The 21,086-nt window shown below is 41.6% G+C and overlaps 1 protein-coding gene and 1 pseudogene across 13 annotated transcripts in view; both read left to right on the top strand.

Moving 5' to 3' along the window:
- The first annotated feature begins 4,190 nt into the window (after positions 1-4,190).
- Positions 4,191-21,086, top strand: part of DGUOK (deoxyguanosine kinase) — a 36,124-nt gene continuing 19,228 nt past the window's right edge. For 2 of the 12 annotated variants that reach the window (XM_082356629.1, XM_082356628.1), the window contains exons 1-2: positions 4,191-4,914; positions 15,441-15,553. In XM_082356629.1, coding sequence (XP_082212755.1) covers positions 4,764-4,914; positions 15,441-15,553 — 264 coding nt within the window. In that variant the 5' untranslated portion in view covers positions 4,191-4,763. Of the gene's footprint in view, positions 5,061-15,440; positions 15,554-21,086 lie in introns of all 12 variants that reach the window. The other 10 variants (XR_014234731.1, XM_082356626.1, XM_082356627.1 and 7 more) reach the window with 10 other exon arrangements.
- LOC309611789 (heterogeneous nuclear ribonucleoprotein A1 pseudogene) lies at positions 18,585-20,002 on the top strand (annotated as a pseudogene). Its single transcript has one exon. The product of its transcript is annotated as a heterogeneous nuclear ribonucleoprotein A1 pseudogene (transcript).

Below are 21,086 nucleotides of genomic sequence, written 5' to 3'. Positions count from 1 at the left end.
TTATCTTTCTTAATCCTCACCTCTGAATGTCTGAATCCAGAGCCCACACTCTTAACCACTCCCTATCTGCCTCCTTTTATGATTAGGTTTATCAGTCAGAGTTCATTCAGGTGAGCAGAGCCACCATGCACTTTATGGGGATAAGGGGGTTATTACAGGAATGAGACTGCCCAAAACTGGGACAAGCTGGGGAAGTGAAGGTCTGAAGGGAACTGTGGGACGATCAGAGAGGAGTCACTAGGCCTTGAGAACTAGCTGGGATCTATCTGTGGGCACATCTGTCTGTCACAGTGTCTGACAACAGAGATCTCCTCAGAGCGGCTGAGGCTCCCATTCTACTTTCCAAATCTCACACCAGGTCCTCTTTTGACCAACTCGAACTCAGAGCCCTGTCAGGAAGGAGATGCCGGAAGCGTACTTCCCAGCTTAACCAAACTGAGTTAGCACAACCCAGTACATTAGAATATCTTTGATGTAGATGAGAATATAACTGACCAGACACCAAGCTGCAGAAGAAAGTCAGGGTCACATTTGTGTATGTTTATCTCCCCATTTTTAATGGTTGCATAGCGTTTTGGTAACACGGATCAGTTTACTTGTCAGCAGCACTTCAGAGCTCTCTCTAAGGACTAAGCAGAGTGTCTAGTACATAGCAGATGCTCAGCAAATATTGGATGAAGGAATGGATGCTGAAGGACTAGAGTCCCCGTGGGGCAACATCAACTCTTACTCATAAACTCCAGCAGATATCTGACAATCCCGCAGGATCCGGAAGTGACCTTATTCCTCCAGGCAAGTGGGACATAATTCTGCTCACCAGCATACCGCTGTTTTCCAGGAAGAACTGATCACCACCTTTTTTTCTCCCTTGTCCCGACAATCCCTTTAATCGCCCTCCTTCCTCTTGCACATTGGGGTGGGGCTCCAACACTCACATTTGTTCCTTGAAAACTTACCTTTTGGCCACAGCTGGGCCAATCAGAGTCTCTCTCCTGGAAATTTGGAATTAAGATCAAGAAAGATATTGAACTTTTATGCATGGTAAACATAATAAAACAAGCATAAAGAAATATGCTCATTGATGAAGGATCATCAATAATAGTGGGATAACTAACAGGCAAAAGACATTTTAGTTTCTTACTTTACACTATACATCCCCCAAATGTAAAAGCTTTTAGAAGCAAGGAACAGAGTGAGAGAAAATATTCACAAAGGACTCATATCCAGAATATACAAAGAACAATAACAGTAAGTAAAAGACAGATAGCCAATAGAAAAATGGGCACAGGACTTTAACAGGTCCTTCACAAGAGAGGTTACTGAAATGGTTAATAAACATACGAAAAAATGTTCCATTTCATTAATCATCAGGAAAATGCAGATTAAAACTGCAAGACACCATTATACAGCAGAATGAATAAAATGAAGAAAGCTGACAATACCAATTGTTGGCAAGAATGTGGAACAACCAGAGCGCTCACTCACTGATGGTGGCACTGTCTATTGGTACAGTCAAACACTGTGGAACTGCATACTCTTTGGGAATATCTACTGAAGCCCATCATACATCAATTCCACTTGTAGGCATATGCCCAAGAGAAATGTGTACTTAACTTTACCAAAGACATATTCAAGAATATTCATAGCAGGACTTCCCTGGTGGCACAGTGGTTAAGAATCCGCCTGCCAATGCAGGGGACACGGGTTCGAGCCTTGGTCCGGGAAGATCCCACATGCCGCGGAGCAATTAAGCCCGTGCACCGCAACTACTGAGCCTGCGCTCTAGAGCCAGTGAGCCACAACTACTGAAGCCCACACACCTGGAGACCGTGCTCCACAACAAAGAGAAGCCACCACAATGAGAAGCCCGCGCACCGCAACAAAGAGTAGCCCCCACTTGCCGCAAATAGAGAAAGCCCGCACACAGCAACAAAGACCCAACACAGCCAAAACCAACCAACCAAATAAATAAATAAATAAATTTATATAAAAGAAAAAAGAATATTCATAGCAATGGTATCTATAATAGTTTTAATCTAGAAACTCTCAAATGTCCATCAAGAGTAGAATGGATAAGGGGACTTCCTTCATGGTCCAGTGGTTAAGGCTCCATGCTCCCAATGCAGGGGGCCCGGGTTTGATCCCTGGTCAGGGAACTAGATCCCGCATGCTGCAACGAGAAGATCCCGCACATCATGATGAAGATCCCGCGTGCCGCAACTAAGACCCAGCACAGCCAAATAAATAAATAAATTTAAAAAAAAAAAGAAAAGAGTAGAATGGATAAAACACATTGTGGTATAACAACATGATGGAATGCCATACAGCAGTGAGAACGAATGAACTACAACTTATATATATGAATGAACTACAATTTATATATATAACATATATAAATCTCACAGATACTTTGTTGAATGAAAGAAGTACTTACTACATGATTTCATTTATGTAAAGAACAGGTAAAACTAATGTCTGCTGTTAGAAGTCAGGTTATTGGTTACCCTTGGGGGTAGTAACTGGCAGGGGAAATGGATTCTGGGGATGCTGGTAATGCTCTGTTTCTTGATCCGAATCGGGGTAATGGAGTGTGCTCAGTTTGTGAAAATTGCACTAAACTGTACACTTACAATACATGCTCTTTTCTTCACTATATATTGTACTTCACTGTGAAATTTTTTAAAATGACTTTTAGGTGCTCTAACTTTTAGGAACAGATTAGTTGCCTGTCTGCACCTAAACCTGCCAACAACTTCCATATTTACCCTTCACAGTGACCCTGAGGGCAATGAAGGCAAGGGAAACCGTAAGGGTGCAGAGAGCCTCTCAAACTTTTTGAGATGAATATTTTCCCAAGTCAGAGTTTACGTAGATAAAGAAATGTAAGTAGTATTTCTACAGAGAGGTGGCTTGGGGGGAGGGAGTGGGGGATGGGACAGACTTTAGCTGCTCCAATATCCTTTAGCGCTCCACCCAGCTTATCCTAAATAAATTTGCAATCTATTTTTTAATAGATTGTGCTTAATATGATATACAAATGTCACTTCAGCCATCCCATATAAACAACAATATAGGAAAAAGGTCCTGTGCCTGCTCTGCAAACAGTTATCCTGAGACAGGAAGGAAGGGGGCAGGGCACAATCATTAAAAGAATGGCACAACCATTAAGAAGAACAGGATACCACAAAGCCGATTAGACCCTACTAGGCCCAAGATGGCAGAAGAGTTGACTTCCAGTATACCTAGAGACTCATTACACACTCACTGTAATACATTAGCATGCTAAATGACACCCACAGGTGCCATGACAGTTCCAAGGCCAACGAAAAAAGGTCCAAAAGTGGGTGGTGCCCCAATTCCTGGAAATCCCCACCCCTTCTCCAAGATGTTAGAATATTTCTCTCACTTGTTAGGCTATGAAATTACCCAGCCCTTAAAAACTAACCACCCCCGGCACCTCTGGTGCTCTTGCCTTCTGAGATGGCTCACGCTCTGCGGAGTGGGTATCTCCCTACATAAACCTTTCACTTTAGTATGGCTCGCTCTTGAATTCTTTCCAGCGAGAAGCCAAGGACCCTCACTTGGCAGCCTGTCCCAGGGACTCACCCGAGACCTGGGACATGACCATCCTCTCGTGCCCCATTTTTTCCTACAACAGTCCCAGCCACCAGCCCCTCCCCAAACCTTCTGGCAATCAGGTTGGTTTCCTAAAAACTCCCATGTCTAAGAGTGCTGCCCGAATGCCGGATTGCCTGTTAACTCCTGGTTTGACCCTTGTGGAAGTCAAGCAGGGAAGGTGGACGCACCCTCTGACAATATTTCATAAATCCTTGGTTCTGAAGTCATTATGACCATGGAGTGTGGCAGAAAAAAGCCAGTCTGGCAGCAGCTCAGAATTGTCCCTGTCCCTCTGCAGAACACAATTCTCCACCAACAGCTAGACTCCAGTTCTATACACCAGCAAATCTCTCTCTACCCTTGCTCTTCTCAAGCTTTTACAAACCCTATTCTGAATCCCCACCAGCCACCCCGCCCCCCCTCCTCACCCCGCCATGGTTCACCCCCACAGAACCCAATCTATCTGGTTTAAACGAGTTCCACACATAGTCCCTAAGCCTCCACCCTCTTTATTCTTATGGAATTTTTGGCTACTATGCAAATAGATTGAGTGAACTTTATTCAAGAGGCAAAATAAGAGGTGGGGTGTAATTGACAAACTAATTTGTTAATTTATTCAATAAGGTGCCAGCATTGTGGTGCAAGTTACAGGGAATGGGAAAAAGTTAATTTGTGTAAATCATCAGATTGCATCATTTTCCTACTTAAAACTGTCCAATTTTTTCCCATGTTGGAATAAAAGCCAGACAACAAACACTTGGGGGAAAAAAACTCGTTTAAAATTACAATTATTTTTATTTGTCTTTAGTTATGAAATTTATTCTAAAGCGATACAAAAATGCAAAGGTGATGGAATTCTTGACTTATGTGTCGTTTTAAACGTTGTTTGTCCAGTGGACAGAAACGGAGGGGCGAACCGCGCGGTACCAACTCCAATTGTCATTAAACTCTCCCGTACCCCACATTAGGAGTCTTCCTTTTTGCAACACTTTATTACAAACATCGCGATAACAGAGCGGTCCCTTTGGCCCCTCCCCTCAAGCCAACTCAACCCACCCACTTCTCGCCTGACGTCAGCGGCGCGCCGGAGCGCGTGAACACCGGGGGAGGAAGTGCTCTCGGCGGAAGTGATCTCTGCGTGAATCATGGGTGGGATGATCGCCGGCCGGCTCTATCTAAGGCTGCTGCGCGCATCCTCCAAGTCCATGGCTCAGAGCCCACTCGAGGGTGTGCCCCCCTCCAGAGGTCTACACGCGGGTCGCGGGCCCAGAAGGCTCTCCATCGAAGGCAACATTGGTAAGGGCCGGAAAGTAGCTGCCAAGCCTCGGCCTCCGCAGAGCAGGTGCCTGAAAGGTTGGGAAAGGGGGCCTGGAACCCCCTCCCTCTCAAGCAGATGCGGCCGGACTGCTTGTTCTGAGCTGCCAAACCTTTCCCCTCTCAAGGTGCGCAGTGGGCCTTTGCCAGTTGGATTTTTCGGACGTCAGGCCTCAGTACTCTCCCACAGGGACACGTCTGTTGAGGCATAAAAGCCACGCAGTCCGTAGATAGGACAAGAGCTAGCTTGTTTTGGTAGAGAAAAATGGAAGCGACAAGGAGCAGGGTGCAATTTCTTTGTTCTCCGAAGGTAAGGTTGCCAGATTTAAGGGAGAAAAAGAGGATGCCCATTTAAAATAGCATTTCCGATAACGAATAATATTTTAGTGTAAATGTGTCCTATGCAATGTTTGGAACATACACTAAAAAAAAAAAAAATCTAAAATTCAAATTTAAGTGGGTGTCCTTATTTTATCTGGCAACCCTACCCTAAGAGAGTTCCTAAACTCCAGTCATTCAAATACCACTTTCACTATTTTTGCCATGTCTCTTTGCTGTTCCCACTATAATTTCTTAGCATTTTTCTTAGAAGCAACTCACTTTTTAAACTTAAAAACGTGTGTTAAATTAAAAATAACTGTTATAAGAGAGAACAGAAGTCCAGTACCTTAAATAAAAATAATATAAAAATAAAATGAAAGCAAAACATTTCAGTGTTACTAAATGTTTCTAATGTTACTAAATTCTTACTTGAGGCTTTTACCTGCTAAAGTGCTGAGCCCTAAAAAGGGATTAGCAAGTGTTAAGTATTGAAGACATTCTAGCAGCAAACTGAGAATTTCTCAGTTTACAAATTAAACATGTAGCCCTTTGAGCAACTTCCATATTCCAGCACTGTTCCTGGCACTGAGGATACAGCAGTGAACAGAACAAATAAAAGTCTCTGCTCTCAGGGAACCCTAGTAGAGAGAGACAGACTATAAACAATATAAAGTAAGCAAAGTAAACAGTATGTTAGATAATAATGAGTGTGATGGAGAAAATTCAGGGATGAGGGATTGAGGGAAGTTGCAATTTTAAATTGAATGATCAAGACAGGCCTCACTGAGAAAGTGACATTTGAGCAAAAACCTGAAGAAGGTGAAGGAGTGAACCATGTGGATAATGGGGAGAAGAATCTTCCAGGCAGAGGGAAGACCAAGTGCAAAGGCCCTGAGGTGGGAAGTGTGTTCAGGGAACAGGCGGAAAGCCATTGTGGCTGGAGTGGAGTGCGCAAGGGGGAAGGTGGGGGGAGATGAGGTCAGTTGGTAAGGGGTGGCTAGATTGTATAGACTGTATAGTCCATTATGGATTTTTACTCTGATTGAGATGGGAAACTGTTGGAAGGTTTGAGCAGTCAAGTGACATGATACGACTTAGATTATAAAAAGATCACTCTGGCTGATATGTTGAAAATAGAAGGTGTCAGGAAGTTGTTGCAATGATGAGTTATGGTGTGTTGGACCAGGATGGTAACAGTGGAGGTGGTGAGGAGTGATTAGTTTCTACTTTCATTTAAGGTAGGGTACACTGGATTTGGTAACAGGAGGATGTGGAGTAAGATAAAGAGGGGTCAGTGATGACTCTAATCATTTTGGCCTGAGCAACTTGAAAGACGGAGTTCCAGTTTTCTTAGATGGAGAAGTGTAGGAAGAACAGCCTGGGGGCAGAGGGTCAAGTTTTTGGTTTTAGGCATGTTAGGTTTTTATATGCTTACTAGATACATAAGTAGGGTTGTTGAATAGTCAGTTGGATATATGAGTCCAGAGTTGAGAGTCTCCCTGGACTGGAGTTACACATGTAGATGGTATTTAAAGCCAGGAGCCTATGTGTGTTTATGAAAAGGACCACGTCCTGGGCACGCAAATGTTAGAGAGATTCAGGCGATGGGGAGGAACCAGCAAAAGAGACTGAGACGGAATGACCACTGAAATAGGAGGAAAGACATAAGAATGATATGCTGGAAACCAAGCGAAGGTGTTCGGGGAAGGAATGATCGACTGTGTAATGCTGTTTAAGTAATGGAGCTCTTTGGTGAACTTGAACAATTTATAGGAGTGGGAGGGGTGAAAGTCTGATTGCATAAGTTCCAGGGGAATGGGAGGTGAGGAATTGGAGACGGTGGGTAAAGACAACTGTTTGCAAGTTTTCCTAGAAAGGGGAGATGTGGGGTGGTAGCTGAAATGGGAAGAGGGTTGAAAGGATTGTTGTTGGTTTGTTTTTTTTTTTCTTTTTGTAAGAGGAATTAGATGATATTTATAAGCTGGTAGAGAGGGAAAAGACTGGTAAAACAGGAGAGAGGATAGACTTGCCAGAGTGATTTTAGTAAGCAAGAAGGAATGGAATCTCTTGCCCAGGTGGAGAGAGGTTGGCTTTAGCTAGGAGCACAGTTTATCCCTAATCACGGGGAGAATGGCAACATAAATGATTACTGACTCGAACAGGCGTGGCAGGAACTTGGGGAAGGTGTTCTGGTTGTGTCTGTTTTCTCAGTGAAATAAGAAGAGAGATCAGCTAAGAGTGAGTGTGAGGAGAGAGGAAAGACATGAAATAGTCTGGTGAGTGAGCAGAAGAAATATAGAATTGCTGGGCGGCGTTAAGGACCCATTTGGACTTAGTGGTCTTGAATTTAAAGTGAGACCAGTCACCACAGCTGTGTGTTTTTCTCCAGCCAAATCAGAAACATTGAAAGGAATGAGAAGGGCTGCCTGCCTCATGGTGTTATTTAAAGATGTTCTGTCCCGTACTTTGGGAAACATGCCCCTAAAGGAAGCTCTGTCCTGAGAGCCCAGAGTATTTCACAAAGTAAGTGGTTTGGACAGACCATCAGGTGAGGTTTGAGCTGCCTCTCCCAATTTTCCTGACCTTTCCTTCTTCACCTTTCCAGATTTCTGTGCATCCTTCTTGCTTGCTCATGCGGGCGAGGCTCGCTGAGTGTCTTTCTGTGGAGTTAGACTCAGATGTGGTACAGCTCCTCTCCTTTAAGGAACTCACAACTAAGTGGGAGGAGCAGACTTCTAAACATAATTTCTGTGCGGTGTGATGAGTGCTATGTTTGGACATGGAAACTCAGAATCTCTGGGGTAGGAATTCCTACCCCAGAGGAAAGAGTGTTCCAGGCACAGGAAGTAACACTTGCCAACGCAGAGCCTGAAGAAACATGCAGTTTTAATATCAGGCTTGTGCCTGGAGTTTAAAGGGCCTGTGAGGGGATAGCAGAACAAGAGTTTGGAAGGGTAGGATATGCCAGATGTTGAACAGCTAGGAGTTTCTCATGTAGGCTGTGGGAGGATACTGAAGACTTAAAGCCAGTATGTGCCATGGCCAGATTAATTTTTAAAAGGGAATTGGCTAGAATGAATAAATAAAAAGAAAACTTCATAAAGCAGGCACCTTGTATGTCTCGTTTGCTATAGTACCCATCGTACCTTGCATCCAATTTGTTGAATGTATGAATAGGAACGGAGTTTGGAGTAGACAGACTAGATTTTGTGGCTATTGTAGTCGCTGGAGGGAGGGAAGATGTAGGCCTGAACAGAGAGAATGGCGGAACAGAGAAGACATGATGGTTTGAGAAAGAGTTTGGAAGTGGGATTGACAGGACTTGGTGGCCACTTGGAGGTGAGGGATAAGGAGGTTTAATTTGGACACTGACTCTGAAAACTGAGGATGGGAATAAAGGAAGAGGAAGTCTGGGGAGGTAAGAGTGATGCTTGGAGGAGGTGCCTCTGAGACAAACAGTGATAGATGTTCTGAGGTAGATTAGGGTAAGTGCCTGCAGTGAAGAGACAGATTGGAGCTGAGATCTCAGCTATGGAAGTTGTTGACTTGTGGGGGTAGTTGTTGAAACCTTGGAAGTGAATGCAGTTGCCTAAAGAAAATGTGACTAATGAGAAGTGGACTGGGGGACCTCAATCTGGCTCTTTCTAGTTTTGTCTCCTATTATTCTCCATCACCCCACACACTGTGATGACTCTCCCCGGACAGAATGGTGCACCCCCTCCTTTGTGTGCTCACATAACATTTTGTACCCTCAACTGCTGCAAGCACTTGAGTTCTGTTGAGATTGTCTGCACCTGCAGTACCTTCCCTGGGTTAGCCACGTAGTGTCTTGTTCATCTTTGTGTCACCAGCACCTAACCAACACCTGGCCCATTGTACTCATTCAGTGTTTACCAGATGCTTGAATCCTGTGCTGTGATATCCATGTGGAAGTTAGTCATTGGTGTCCACAGAGGAAATACGGTAAACTGCTTTTACTATCACATCAAATAGTTATCTTGTTCTCTAACCACAGGTGGCATCCCCCCCAAATGAGAGTATCCATTCAGGAAACCTGAACAGGGGAAGGTGAACCCCTGTCCCAGCTGAAGTTAGATATGTTTATCATAGAGTTAGATGTGCTTTTCTTGTAGTCCTGCTGCTCTAAATCTTAATCTGATCCTGTGGGTGCAGATAGCAGCATGTAAGGGAAATGAATCAGTGAAGTAGCAAGTAATGGCATCTAGCCTGTGTTATGAGCCGTATGCCATGTGTGATTAAGAGTCAAAAGCTTGGAACCTAGAATCCCTTAAAATCTAAAAAATAAAATACCTAGCCTATCTATTAAGTGTGTTCATCACTAAAGTGTATTATCGCCTTCCAAAGCCAGTTATTTTATGATTACCAACCTAAATTGAAGAAACGATCGCCGCAGAAAATACTGTCAGTGAGTCAACTCAGACTAGTCTCACTTTGTTTTGTTTTATTTTGTTTTTGTTTTTGTTTTTTTCATTTTGATTTTTCAAAGACCCAACAGAGAAGAAACCTCACTTTTGCCATCTAGAGACTTGTATGCAAAGCAGTGGAGAGCTTCCCTTAATAACATATCCTCCAGCATTCAAAATTAGTGATTTAACATCACTAATGTCATCTTTTACTTTCATTAAGTATAAACATTTGGGCAAGAATCCTAGGGGAAAAAAGACCTATTTAATCCAAACATTGTATCCAATATACAATGTTTGGAATAAGTTGGATTCTCTGTTTCTGTTATTCACCTCATTCCATCCACCCATCTCCATTCTTAGCAACTGACCAGATACTCAGGATGCAAAGGAAATAAGGTTAGTCCCTGTCTTCAGAAAGTGAGCTCCCAGTCTATCTGGAGAGAGTGGTGAGTCAACAAATAATTACAGTGTGATGCCTCTGTAGACCAGAGCAGGCAGTAATTAACTCTGCCCAAGGATAAAGTGGAGCTGGAGAGAGTTCAAGGAGACCTCACTGAGAAGGCGACAGTGAAAGGATGAATCAACTGGTGGGCAGAGGTGGTGAGGGCATTCCAGATCAGCAAGGGTCTCGTGCTAAACACAGAAGTTTGAGTTGTACTCTGGAAGCTGTGAGGAACTTTTTTTAAAAAAAAAAATTTTTTTTTTCTCATGAAAAGAAGATAAAAGTAATCAGGGCTGAAATATATCAAGTTTCTTTTAAGTCAGCTGAGTGATTTTTTTTTCCCAGAATGCTTTTAAGCTCAGAGCCTATTTGATCCTGGGTGCTTAGCCTCGATATAAGTTCCCTGAGGGCAGCATCTCAGCTCACTTCATCATTTTAGTTATATTACCCACCATTAGTGGCTACTCTGTAAACATCTGTTGGTTGAATGAATGAATGCAGCATCAAATGTAGTTCCTGAAATAAAGGCTTTAAATTTTCTTTGGAAGAATTTTTTTGTTTAAAGATAGGCAGCTTTATATTTACTGCTTTTGTTTGCTTTTTGGTACAGGGTTTTACATCTTGTTCAGAAGAAAATGCCTGAAGATGATGGTATATTTAAGAGGCTGCCATGAACTACAACTATATTAAATTTAAAATTATACATCATTTTGAGTGTTACATCAGATACTATTATCTTACTGCTAGGTTTTAGTATAATGTAGCTATAACAGGCATTGTAGTTTATAGAAAAATTTGTGGGAGAAAAGAACTATTATTTAGGAAGAGATGAATGTTAACAACAGAACTCTTTGGTCCAGCTTGTGGAATGACGATCCTGGTGCTAATAAAAATCAACATGTGGATATAATGTACTCTAACAAAGTACCTCCCACCCTTTCTCAACTCATGGCACACATAATAAAGTACAATGATAGCCAAGGCCCTAAAGGAAGGTTTAGTGCTGCTTATGACATCTGATACCTCCCAAATTTCATGATATTAAAAAGTATATTGAAAGAGAACAGTTAAGCCGGGATCTAACTTAATTGTGATAAGTCTGAGATAATGATATCAAAAGAGGCTAGTGCTCAGCATAGAGGCCAGAAGGAGGCATTTGTCAGTTGGCCCAGTGTTGCCTGAAGAAGAGAGACTTTGGTGCATACAGATGGTCTGCTCACTAGGAGGAGGCCAGTGGAAAACCAGAGAACGCCATTCTTACGAGGCCCCTGGGAATACTTTAAAACATTTGTCTTAAAAAAAATACAAAACTTCTTAAAAGGAAGACAAAAACTATTACAGTCAGATATCATAGCCTTAAAAAAGTTATGTCTAGGTTTAATATAAATACATAATTTTGAATTATTTTTTAAAATAATTATTCCATATCTGTGGGTGGTGCCTGGCACAGCTGAGTTCCCTTGGAATGCAGTTTAAGAAATGCCGCCCTATGGAAAATTACCCAGGCTCTCCAAGCCCTACAGCATCATGGATGGCAAAGCTCCTAGGACCTTCCACCACCATTTACTGTCATTCTTTGCTGAAACTCTGGAGTCTCATTGCTAAACTGGATTTCCAAAAGCTTTGGAATGGGGACTGGTGTGCAAGGTGGGGGTGTTGCCCTGGTGTGACTGTTCCAGTAATTGGAACTGTATATTTCCCATTACATCTCATTTATTGGCATTCCGGGTTTTGTGTGTTTAAATGGCATAAGTCGGTTTCTCAGAGTACTGACTGCCCTTGGGTGAACTAATAGTGTCTGATCTCAGAGGTGAAGTTGGCACGCCCTAACCCTCAGGGCCCTTCCTTTCCATCTGCAATCGTTCCTTGGGTAGTTGTTTTTAACTTTTAAAAAATTTAAGTAATTCTAACAACCATTCAACCCCACCCATCTAACAAACCAGTTACCTTCATCTTTTCATATTAATTAAAATAATTTTTCAACCCATAGCCAGAGACCATGTTTTAGGCTTAATCACCAACCTGCAATCTAAATATTGACTATCTGTGCCAAATATTTTAAAGTAGGGACTATTCAGGACAGGTAGGTATCTGATAATAAACAAATTCAACCAATTTGTAATTCCTGCAACTCTGTTGGGCACTCCATGACAAGTCCAAAGGGTTTTATTTAGTAGTCTGGGATGTGGTTTTGGAACCCGTATTTTTAAAAAACCACCTCTGTTGATTGTGATCAGATTGTTCTAGATAGCAATCTCCAGTATAAGTCTGCATCACGATCACTTGGGGCATGCTTTAAAAATGTGGATTCCTGGGATCCAACCTCAGAGATTCAGATCCTGTTAGGAAACCAAAATTGAGGCTCATGAAACAAAACAATTAAATGCTAAATGTATCAGAGGCAGTTAATAAATATTGCTTGTTTGATTGAACTGCCCAAGGTGGTAGGAATTTGGTGTGAGCTGGAGATGTCCTGAACTTTGCGGAAGAGGTGGGCCTTATGCTTAGTGCGGGAAGGGATTTAGACACAGGCTGAGCAGAGCAGGGGAAGGCATTTGTTCACTGAAGTGTGGGAGGAGCAGAGGCTGAGCACATGTGCAGAGGCTGAGCACATGTGCAAAGGCACACAGGAGTTGGGTGGAGGTGGGACTCAGAGATGAGCGTGACTGTACAAGATGTACAGATTTATGTGTTTGTTCTTTACCCTGTGTGTTCAGAGAGGAGTTGGAGTGGTGTGTAATAAATGTCAGATATCAGATGTGTGGGCTCTTCTGCTGAGATGTCTCTTTGCTCCTGATCAGTAACCATGAGTGGCTGATAGAATTGACTTGAAGGGTGCCTCCCCCTTCCTCCTCTTCCTTCCATTTGGGTTCCTCCTAAGGGTAGAACTCACTTGAGAAAGATCATCTCTCATAGGGGAGATTGAGCTCCAAGCACATTGTTATGGTTCATGTTTTGATTTTTAACAAATGTGGGTTTCGTAGGGAACTGGAATTAATAATGTATTACATGTTTTATTCATTCAGCTAGGTCATTAGTCTGGGCTTTGGTTCCTGCCCTGAAGGGACCCCATCTTCTACCTAGAGAAACAGAATTACAGTGGCAGTGATGGGGTCTTACCCAGATTGCCAGGCCAAGCACAAAGGAGCTAATCCAACTTAGAGGCATCAGGGTCCTGAAAGCCTTCACACAGGAGGTGTATCTGAGCAGAATCTGAAGATTGAGTAGGAGTTGGCCAGGTGACGAGAAAGCATATGCAAAGTCACATTTGCAGCAGACAGATTAGAGCATGATTAGAGTTGCAAAGAGTTTGGTCCAGTGGGAGCTCAGGATGCCTGAAGGGAAGTGAGGCAGAGAGGTCTATGCAAGGGCCAGATTTTGATGTGTTTTATAGGCCATGCTAAAGGGTTTGAATTTTGTTGTGAAGGCAATAGGGAGCTGCCAGAGGATTTTAAGCAGTGTTACTTTGTGTTTAGTGTGGCCGCAGTATGAATGATGGATTGAAGAGGGCAAGGCCAGAGTTGGAGAGGCAAGAAATGAAAGCCTGGTCTTGAGCAGGAGGTGGGAATAGAGAGAAAAGGACAGATGTGGAAATTTTAGAAGGCAGGTTCAGAAGCAGTTGGTGGCCACTTGAGGTTTGGCAGAGAAGGAAGAAGTCCTGACTGAGTGGATAGTGCTGTCTTACCCTGAGGCTGGGATATGGGAGAAAGCTCAGTTTGGTGGGGAAGATGATGAGTTCATTTACGGAATATATTGACTTTGAGTTGTCTGTAGGACATCCAAGTGGAAATGTCTGGAGGGCTCCTAGATAGTGAGTCTGGAATTCAGGAAGGTATGGGCTAGATGTTGGTGTAAATGGGAAAAGAGAACTTGAATGTCGTGGTACTAGGTTAATTTCATCTCCAAAATATTTCTCAAAGCAATCACTACTTTCCACCTCTTCTGCTCTCTCCTTGGTTGAAGCTACTATTATCTTCTAACTGGTCTGTCTAATTCTACATCAGTGCAACAGCAGGTGGAGTGGTCTTTTAAAAATGAGATGGTCTTTTAAAAATGACATGGTGGGGTGAGATGTGACAGGGTAAGAGAGTGTCATGGACATATATCCACTACCAAATGTAAAATAGATAGCTAGTGGGAAGCAGCCGCATAGCACAGGGATATCAGCTCGGTGCTTTGTGACCACCTAGAGGGGTGGGATGGGGAGGGTGGGAGGGAGGGAGATGCAAGAGGGAAGAGAAATGGGAACATATTGTATATGTATAACTGATTCACTTTGTTATAAAGCAGAAGCTAACACACCATTGTAAGGCAATTATACTTCAATAAAGATGTTTAAAAATAAATAAAGACCCTCTCTCCAAAAAAAAAAAAAAAAAAAATGACATGGTCATTTCCCTGCTTAAAACCCATCATCACTGATATCCCATTGCCCTTAGAATAGAATTCAAACTTTTTACCATGGTACAGGGCCCCATGTGACCTGGCCCTGGCCTGCCTACCAGCCTCTCCACACTCATTTTGAGCCATTCTTCTCCCTCGTTTGACCACACTGTCACTTCAAGGGCACGGATTCCTCTTCTGTCTTCTTGTGCACCGTTTTTCTCTTTTCCCAACCTTTCCCCCACTCTTGGCCTGACCAGTCCTCGTCTTTCAGGTCTCACCTCAGGTAACACTTTTCAGAGGAACCTTCCTTGATCTCCTGAGCTACATTAGAGCCATCCTGCATTTTTCTTTCCTAGCACTTAATACAATTTGTTATTAGTTACTCATGTGTTTATTTGGTATCTGTCTCTCGTACAAGCTCTGTGAGGGCAAAATCCATCCTGTGTTTTGTTTACCATTGTACCTCCAGTGCCGGACAGTCTGAGCACATAATAGCACTCCCTGAATATTGGTTAGATTTGTTGAATGAATGAGGGTCATTGTCTTCATTTTCTATCTTGAAAAACTTGTAATTTTTATACTGTCACCGAATAAATAGGACTGTGCGATTCAAGCTTTACAACACATGTAGCTGATTTCATCTACTTTTGAGAGTCTATTCCATTTTTAACTGTTATTAAATACTCTTTTCCTCTGAGAGGTTGGGACATTAAAATTACAAATCAAATCTTAAGGGTATTTTTCCTCCCTGTTACCTGCATTCATTATGGTGACTCTGGTTAGTCTGACAGTGGTGTGGCTGCTGAGTTTTGAGATTGGAAAAACTGGGACTTGTTCCCTTGAGTTGGGCATTTGTGACAGAGTTTAGTAGCAGCCTTCTCCTGCAACCCTGATTTGAGATGCATTCCCAATACATGCTGTTTGCATTGCAGCTGTGGGAAAATCCACCTTTGTGAAGTTACTCACGAAAACTTACCCAGAGTGGCACGTAGCTACGGAACCTGTAGCAACATGGCAGACTGTCCAGGCTGCTGGCACCCAAAACGTAAGTTTTCAGTTGTGGTGGGTAGTTGGCAGGCATAGGTGAATAAACTAATTGTAATAATCTAATTTGCTCTGAGTAGGTGAAGTAGTCCAGTTTGAATCTCCTTTTTAAAATATCAACACCTTCATTGCCTAAAGCAGACCATGTACACCAGAGAGGATATGACTTGTTTGAATATGTTTAGTTTTGATTTTCATGGTTTTTACATGTCTATATAAGTGACTGTCTCTGTTCTTTGTGGTTTCCCAAAGCATGTCCAGCCATCCTGGCTTTGAAGATTAATTTTGTCATTCCTGCCTTTAAGTATATTACTGAAACTGACCATAAGGATTAGTAGTTAATTATAATGATTTTAACTTATTGATGAAGTCTTAGAAATTGAAAGGGACTTTAGAGAGCATCTTGTCACATTTTGAGTCAGTGCAGAAACAATAGCTAACGTTTATGTACAGTGCATACTATGTACAATGCTATCCCAAGCGCTGTACATTCCATGTATGCCTCGTGGCTTAAACCCTAGTGTCAGGTATGTTGCTTTGGGAGAACACCAATCCTCCAGCCGCATCAGTGTGAGTAGGGAAGAACCAATTTGGACGTGAACCCTAGAGGTAGCTGAGGGAGTAGCAGCACCATGCCTCAGTCTCCACAGACTCCTGCAGTCCTGGGAACATTCACTGAGTGCCTCATTCTTGTTTTTACAACCTATTGTTAGAAAGTTCTTGTATGAGCCACTTAGCATACCTGTGACTCTGACTCATTGGTTCAAATTCTGCCTGTTAAGTCTCTTAACTTTTCCACATGGCAACCCTTCATACATTTCTAAGGCAATGATTTGCCTGCTTTTTCTCCCCCTCAAGTCTTCTCTCTTTGAAACCAAATACCATTTTCCTCCAGACTATTTCTCATGCTGAAGTAACTTTGTCTAGGAGGTGTGCTCCAGTTTGTTAGTTTTCCACCTAGATTTTAGTAAGAGTGGTACTCAGAGCTGAACAGGACATTCTGGATGTAGTCTAAATGGTATAGAATATCATAGAACTTGTTCTGGATGCCATTTATGTGTTATTCCAACTTAGGATTGTGTTACCTTTTTTGGCAGACACATAAAATACTTATTGAGGATATTTGTTTTTTAAACTGCCCCCGTATGTGTATATGTATATGTGTGCATGTGTGTGTGTATTTGTGAAATTAACTTTTCCATTTAGAAAATAAATTATCTTTTTCTGAGTATGCCACAGGTCACCTGTTTCAGGGATTTAAAAATATATCCACAAATCGTTTGATACTCTTTCCTTCAAGAAGTGGACCTTAATTCTCCCCTTGAGTGTGACCTGGACTTAGTGACTTGCTTCTAATGAATACAATGTAGCAGGTTTAACAGTGTGTGACTTTTTATGGTAGGTCATAAAAGACATTGTATCTTCCATCTTGTTCTGTCTTGATCATTTGGCTCTGGTGTTGCCAGCTGCCATATAATGCAGCATACTTGTCTGTGAAGAGGCCCACGCAGCAAGGAACTGAGTCCTCCTGCCAGCAGCTTTGTGAGTGAGTTTTAGAAACAGATCCTTCAATCCCCAGTCAGGTCTTCAGATGACTGTAGCCTCAGCCAATGTCATGACTGAAATCTCATGGAAAACCTTGAGGCAGAACCACCCAGCTAAGCTGTGTCCCAAATTCCTTTCCAACAGAAATGGATTTAATGAATGTTTTTTGTTTAAACCACTAAATTTTGTCAAAAGTTAGATAACTAATACTCCCATAATCCCATTATCCAGAGGTAAAACAGTTAACATTTTTGTCCTTTTAGATTTCTATCTACAAAGGAGAAAATGTATATATTTACATACACATATAAATGTATAGAACATATATACATTTCCTCTTTTAAAACAAAAATAGTGATTGTCTCTTGCGTGTCACTTGTTTTACAAGGTCTTCTTCCTTTTACCTTTACAAGGTAATGTCATTTTAATGGTTGCTGTATACTGCATAATATGGTATACTGTCATTTAGTTATTCAGTCTTTTATTTTGAATACTTAGTTTTCTAATTTCTCCCTATTATAAACAATGTCACAATGATGAATATTTTTGTAGCTATATCTTTTTTCTTTTTAATAGCTAATTTTGAGGGTAATCTAGAACTGGAATTCTGATGTCCAAAAACAACATGTTTTGTTGAGACTTTTGCTACATTTTAAAAAATTTTCCTTCAGAAAAGTTGTACTATTTTTCTCATATTTTCAGCAACACTGGGTGTTATTTTTTTTTTTCATCCCTTCTGATTTGAGAGGCAAGAAAATGAATGGTGTGTTATTTTATTTTACATTTCTTTGATTACCAGCGAATTGAACAACTTTTTAATGTTTATTGGCCATTTATTAGTATTCTTTAGTGAATTGCCTATTCAAACCTCTTGCTTTTTTTTTTTTTTCCTCTATTGAGATCTTCAGGTTTTTGTAATGGCTTCATAAGAACTCGTATGTTAAATATCTTAGACATCAATTACAGGAAAAAATCTGTAAAAAATACAGACACATGGAGGCTAAACAATACACTACTTAATAACCAAGAGATCACTGAAGAAATCAAAGAGGAAATTAAAAAATACGTAGAAACAGATGACAATGAAAACACGGCGACCCAAAACCTATGGGATGCAGCAAAAGCAGTTCTAAGAGGGAAGTTTATAGCAATACAATCCTACCTTAAGAAACAAGAAACATCTCAAATAAACAACCTAACCTTACACCTAAAGCAATTAGAGAAAGAAGAACAAAAAAACCCCAAAGTTAGTAGAAGGAAAGAAATCATAAAGTTCAGATCAGAAATAAATGAAAAAGAAATGAAGGAAACGATAGCAAAGATCAGTAAAACTAAAAGCTGGTTCTTTGAGAAGGTAAACAAAATTGATAAACCATTAGCCAGACTCATCAAGAAAAAAAGGGAAAAGACTCAAATCAATAGAGTTAGAAAGGAAAAAGGAGGAGTAACAACTGACACTGCAGAAATACAAAGGATCATGAGAGATTACTACAAGCAACTATATGCCAATAAAATGGACAACCTGGAAGAAATGGACAAATTCTTAGAAATGCACAACCTTCCGAGACTGAACCAGGAAGAAATAGAAAATATGAACAGACCAATCACAAGCACTGAAATTGAAACTGTGATTAAAAATCTTCCAACAAACAAAAGCCCAGGACCAGATGGCTTCACAGGCGAATTCTATCAAACATTTAGAGAGCTTTCTGCCCGTGGACGCTGCCAAGTAAGCATCGTTGACGTCTCCCCCCGACTCCACTGCCGTCATTTCTAAGTCAGAGTCACCCAAAGAGCCCAAACAGCTGTGGAAGCTCTTCATCAGAGGTTTGAGCTTTGAAACAACCGATGAGAGTCTGAGGAGCCATTTTGAGCAGTGGGAAACGCTCACAGATTGTGTGGTAATGAGGGATCCAAACACCAAACACTCCACAGCCTTCGGGTTTGTCACATATGCCACTGTGGAGGAGGTGGATGCGGCCATGAATGCAAGGCCACACAAGGTGGATGGAAGAGTTGTGGAAGCAAAGAGGGCCGTCTCAAGAGAAGATTCTCCAAGACCTGGTGCCCACTTAACCGTGAAAAAGATTTTTGTTGGTGGCATTAAAGAAGACACTGAAGAACATCATCTAAGAGATTATTTTGAACAGTATGGGAAAATTGAAGTGATTGAAATCATGACTGATCGAGGCAGTGGCAAAAAGAGAGGCTTTGCTTTTGTAACCTTTGATGACCATGACTCTGTAGACAAGATTGTCATTCAGAAATACCACACTGTGAATGGCCACAACTGTGAAGTAAGGAAAGCCCTATCTAAGCAAGAGATGGCTAGTGCCTCATCCAGCCAAAGAGGTTGAAGTGGTTCTGGAAACTTTGGTGGTGGTCGTGGAGGTGGTTTTGGTGGGAATGACAGCTTTGGTCGTGGAGGAAACGTCAGTGGTCGAGGTGGCTTTGGTGGCAGCCGTAGTGGTGGTGGATATGGTGGCAGTGGTGATGGCTATAATGGATTTGGTAATGATGGAAGCAATTTTGGAGGTGGTGGAAGCTACAGTGATTTTGACAGTTACAACAATCAATCTTCAAATTTTGGACCCATGAAAGGAGGAAACTTTGGAGGCAGAAGTTCTGGCCCCTATGGTGGTGGAGGCCAATACTTTGCCAAACCCTGAAACCAAGGTGGCTATGGTGGTTCCAGCAGCAGCAGTAGCTGTGGCAGTGGCAGAAGGTTTTGCTTACTGCCAGGAAACAAAGCTTAGCAGGAGAGGAGAGCCAGAGAAGTGACAGGGGAGCTACAGGTTACAACAGATTTGTGAACTCAGCCAAGCACAGTGGTGGCAGGGCCTAGCTGCTACAAAGAAGACATGTTTTAGACAATACTCATGTGTATGGGCAAAAAAACTCGAGGACTGTGGAAAGTGTAAAGCATTCCAACAAAGGGTTTTAATGTAGATTTTTTTTTTTTTGCACCCATGCTGTTGATTGCTAAATGTAATAGTCTGATCATGACGCTGAATAAATGTGTCTTTTTAAAAAAAGAAAAAAGAAAAAAACATTTAGAGAAGAGCTAACACCTATCCTTCTCAAACTCTTCCAAAATATAGCAGAGGGAGGAACACTTCCAAACTCATTCTACAAGGCCACCATCACCCTGATACCAAAACCAGACAAAGATGTCACAAAGAAAGAAAACTACAGGCCAATATCACTGATGAACATAGATATAAAAATCCTCAACAAAATACTAGCAAACAGAATCCAACAGCACATTAAAAAGATCATACACCATGATCAAGTGGGGTTTACCCCAGGAATGCAAGGATTCTTCAATATATGCAAATCAATCAATGTGATACACCATATTAACAAATTGAAGGAGAAAAACCATATGATCATCTCAATAGATGCAGAGAAAGCTTTTGACAAAATTCAACACCCATTTATGATAAAAACCCTCCAGAAAGTAGGCATAGAGGGAACTTACCTCAACATAATAAAGGCCATATATGACAAACCCACAGCCAACATCGTCCTCAATGGTGAAGAACTGAAACCATTTCCACTAAGATCAGGAACAAGACAAGGTTGCCCACTCTCACCACTATTATTCAACATAGTTTTGGAAGTTTTAGCCACAGCAATCAGGGAAGAAAAAGAAATAAAAGGAATCCAAATTGGAAAAGAAGAAGTAAAGCTGTCACTGTTTTCAGGAGACATGATACTATACATAGAGAATCCTGAAGATGCTACCAGAAAACTACTAGACCTAATCAATGAATTTGGTAAAGTAGCAGGATACAAAATTAATGCACAGAAATCTCTTGCATTCCTATACACCAATGATGAAAAATCTGAAAGTGAAATTAAGAAAACACTCCCATTTACCATTGCAACAAAAAGAATAAGATATCTAGGAATAAACCTACGTAAGGAGACAAAAGAGCTACATGTAAAAGAATGAAATTAGAACACTCCTTAACACCATACACAAA

The sequence above is a fragment of the Balaenoptera borealis genome (genome assembly GCF_965194805.1).
Source record: "Balaenoptera borealis genome assembly, chromosome: 15".
Lineage (NCBI taxonomy): Eukaryota > Metazoa > Chordata > Mammalia > Artiodactyla > Balaenopteridae > Balaenoptera > Balaenoptera borealis.
Note: the sequence above shows the minus strand (reverse complement) of the source record. Positions and strands in the feature narration are given on the sequence as shown.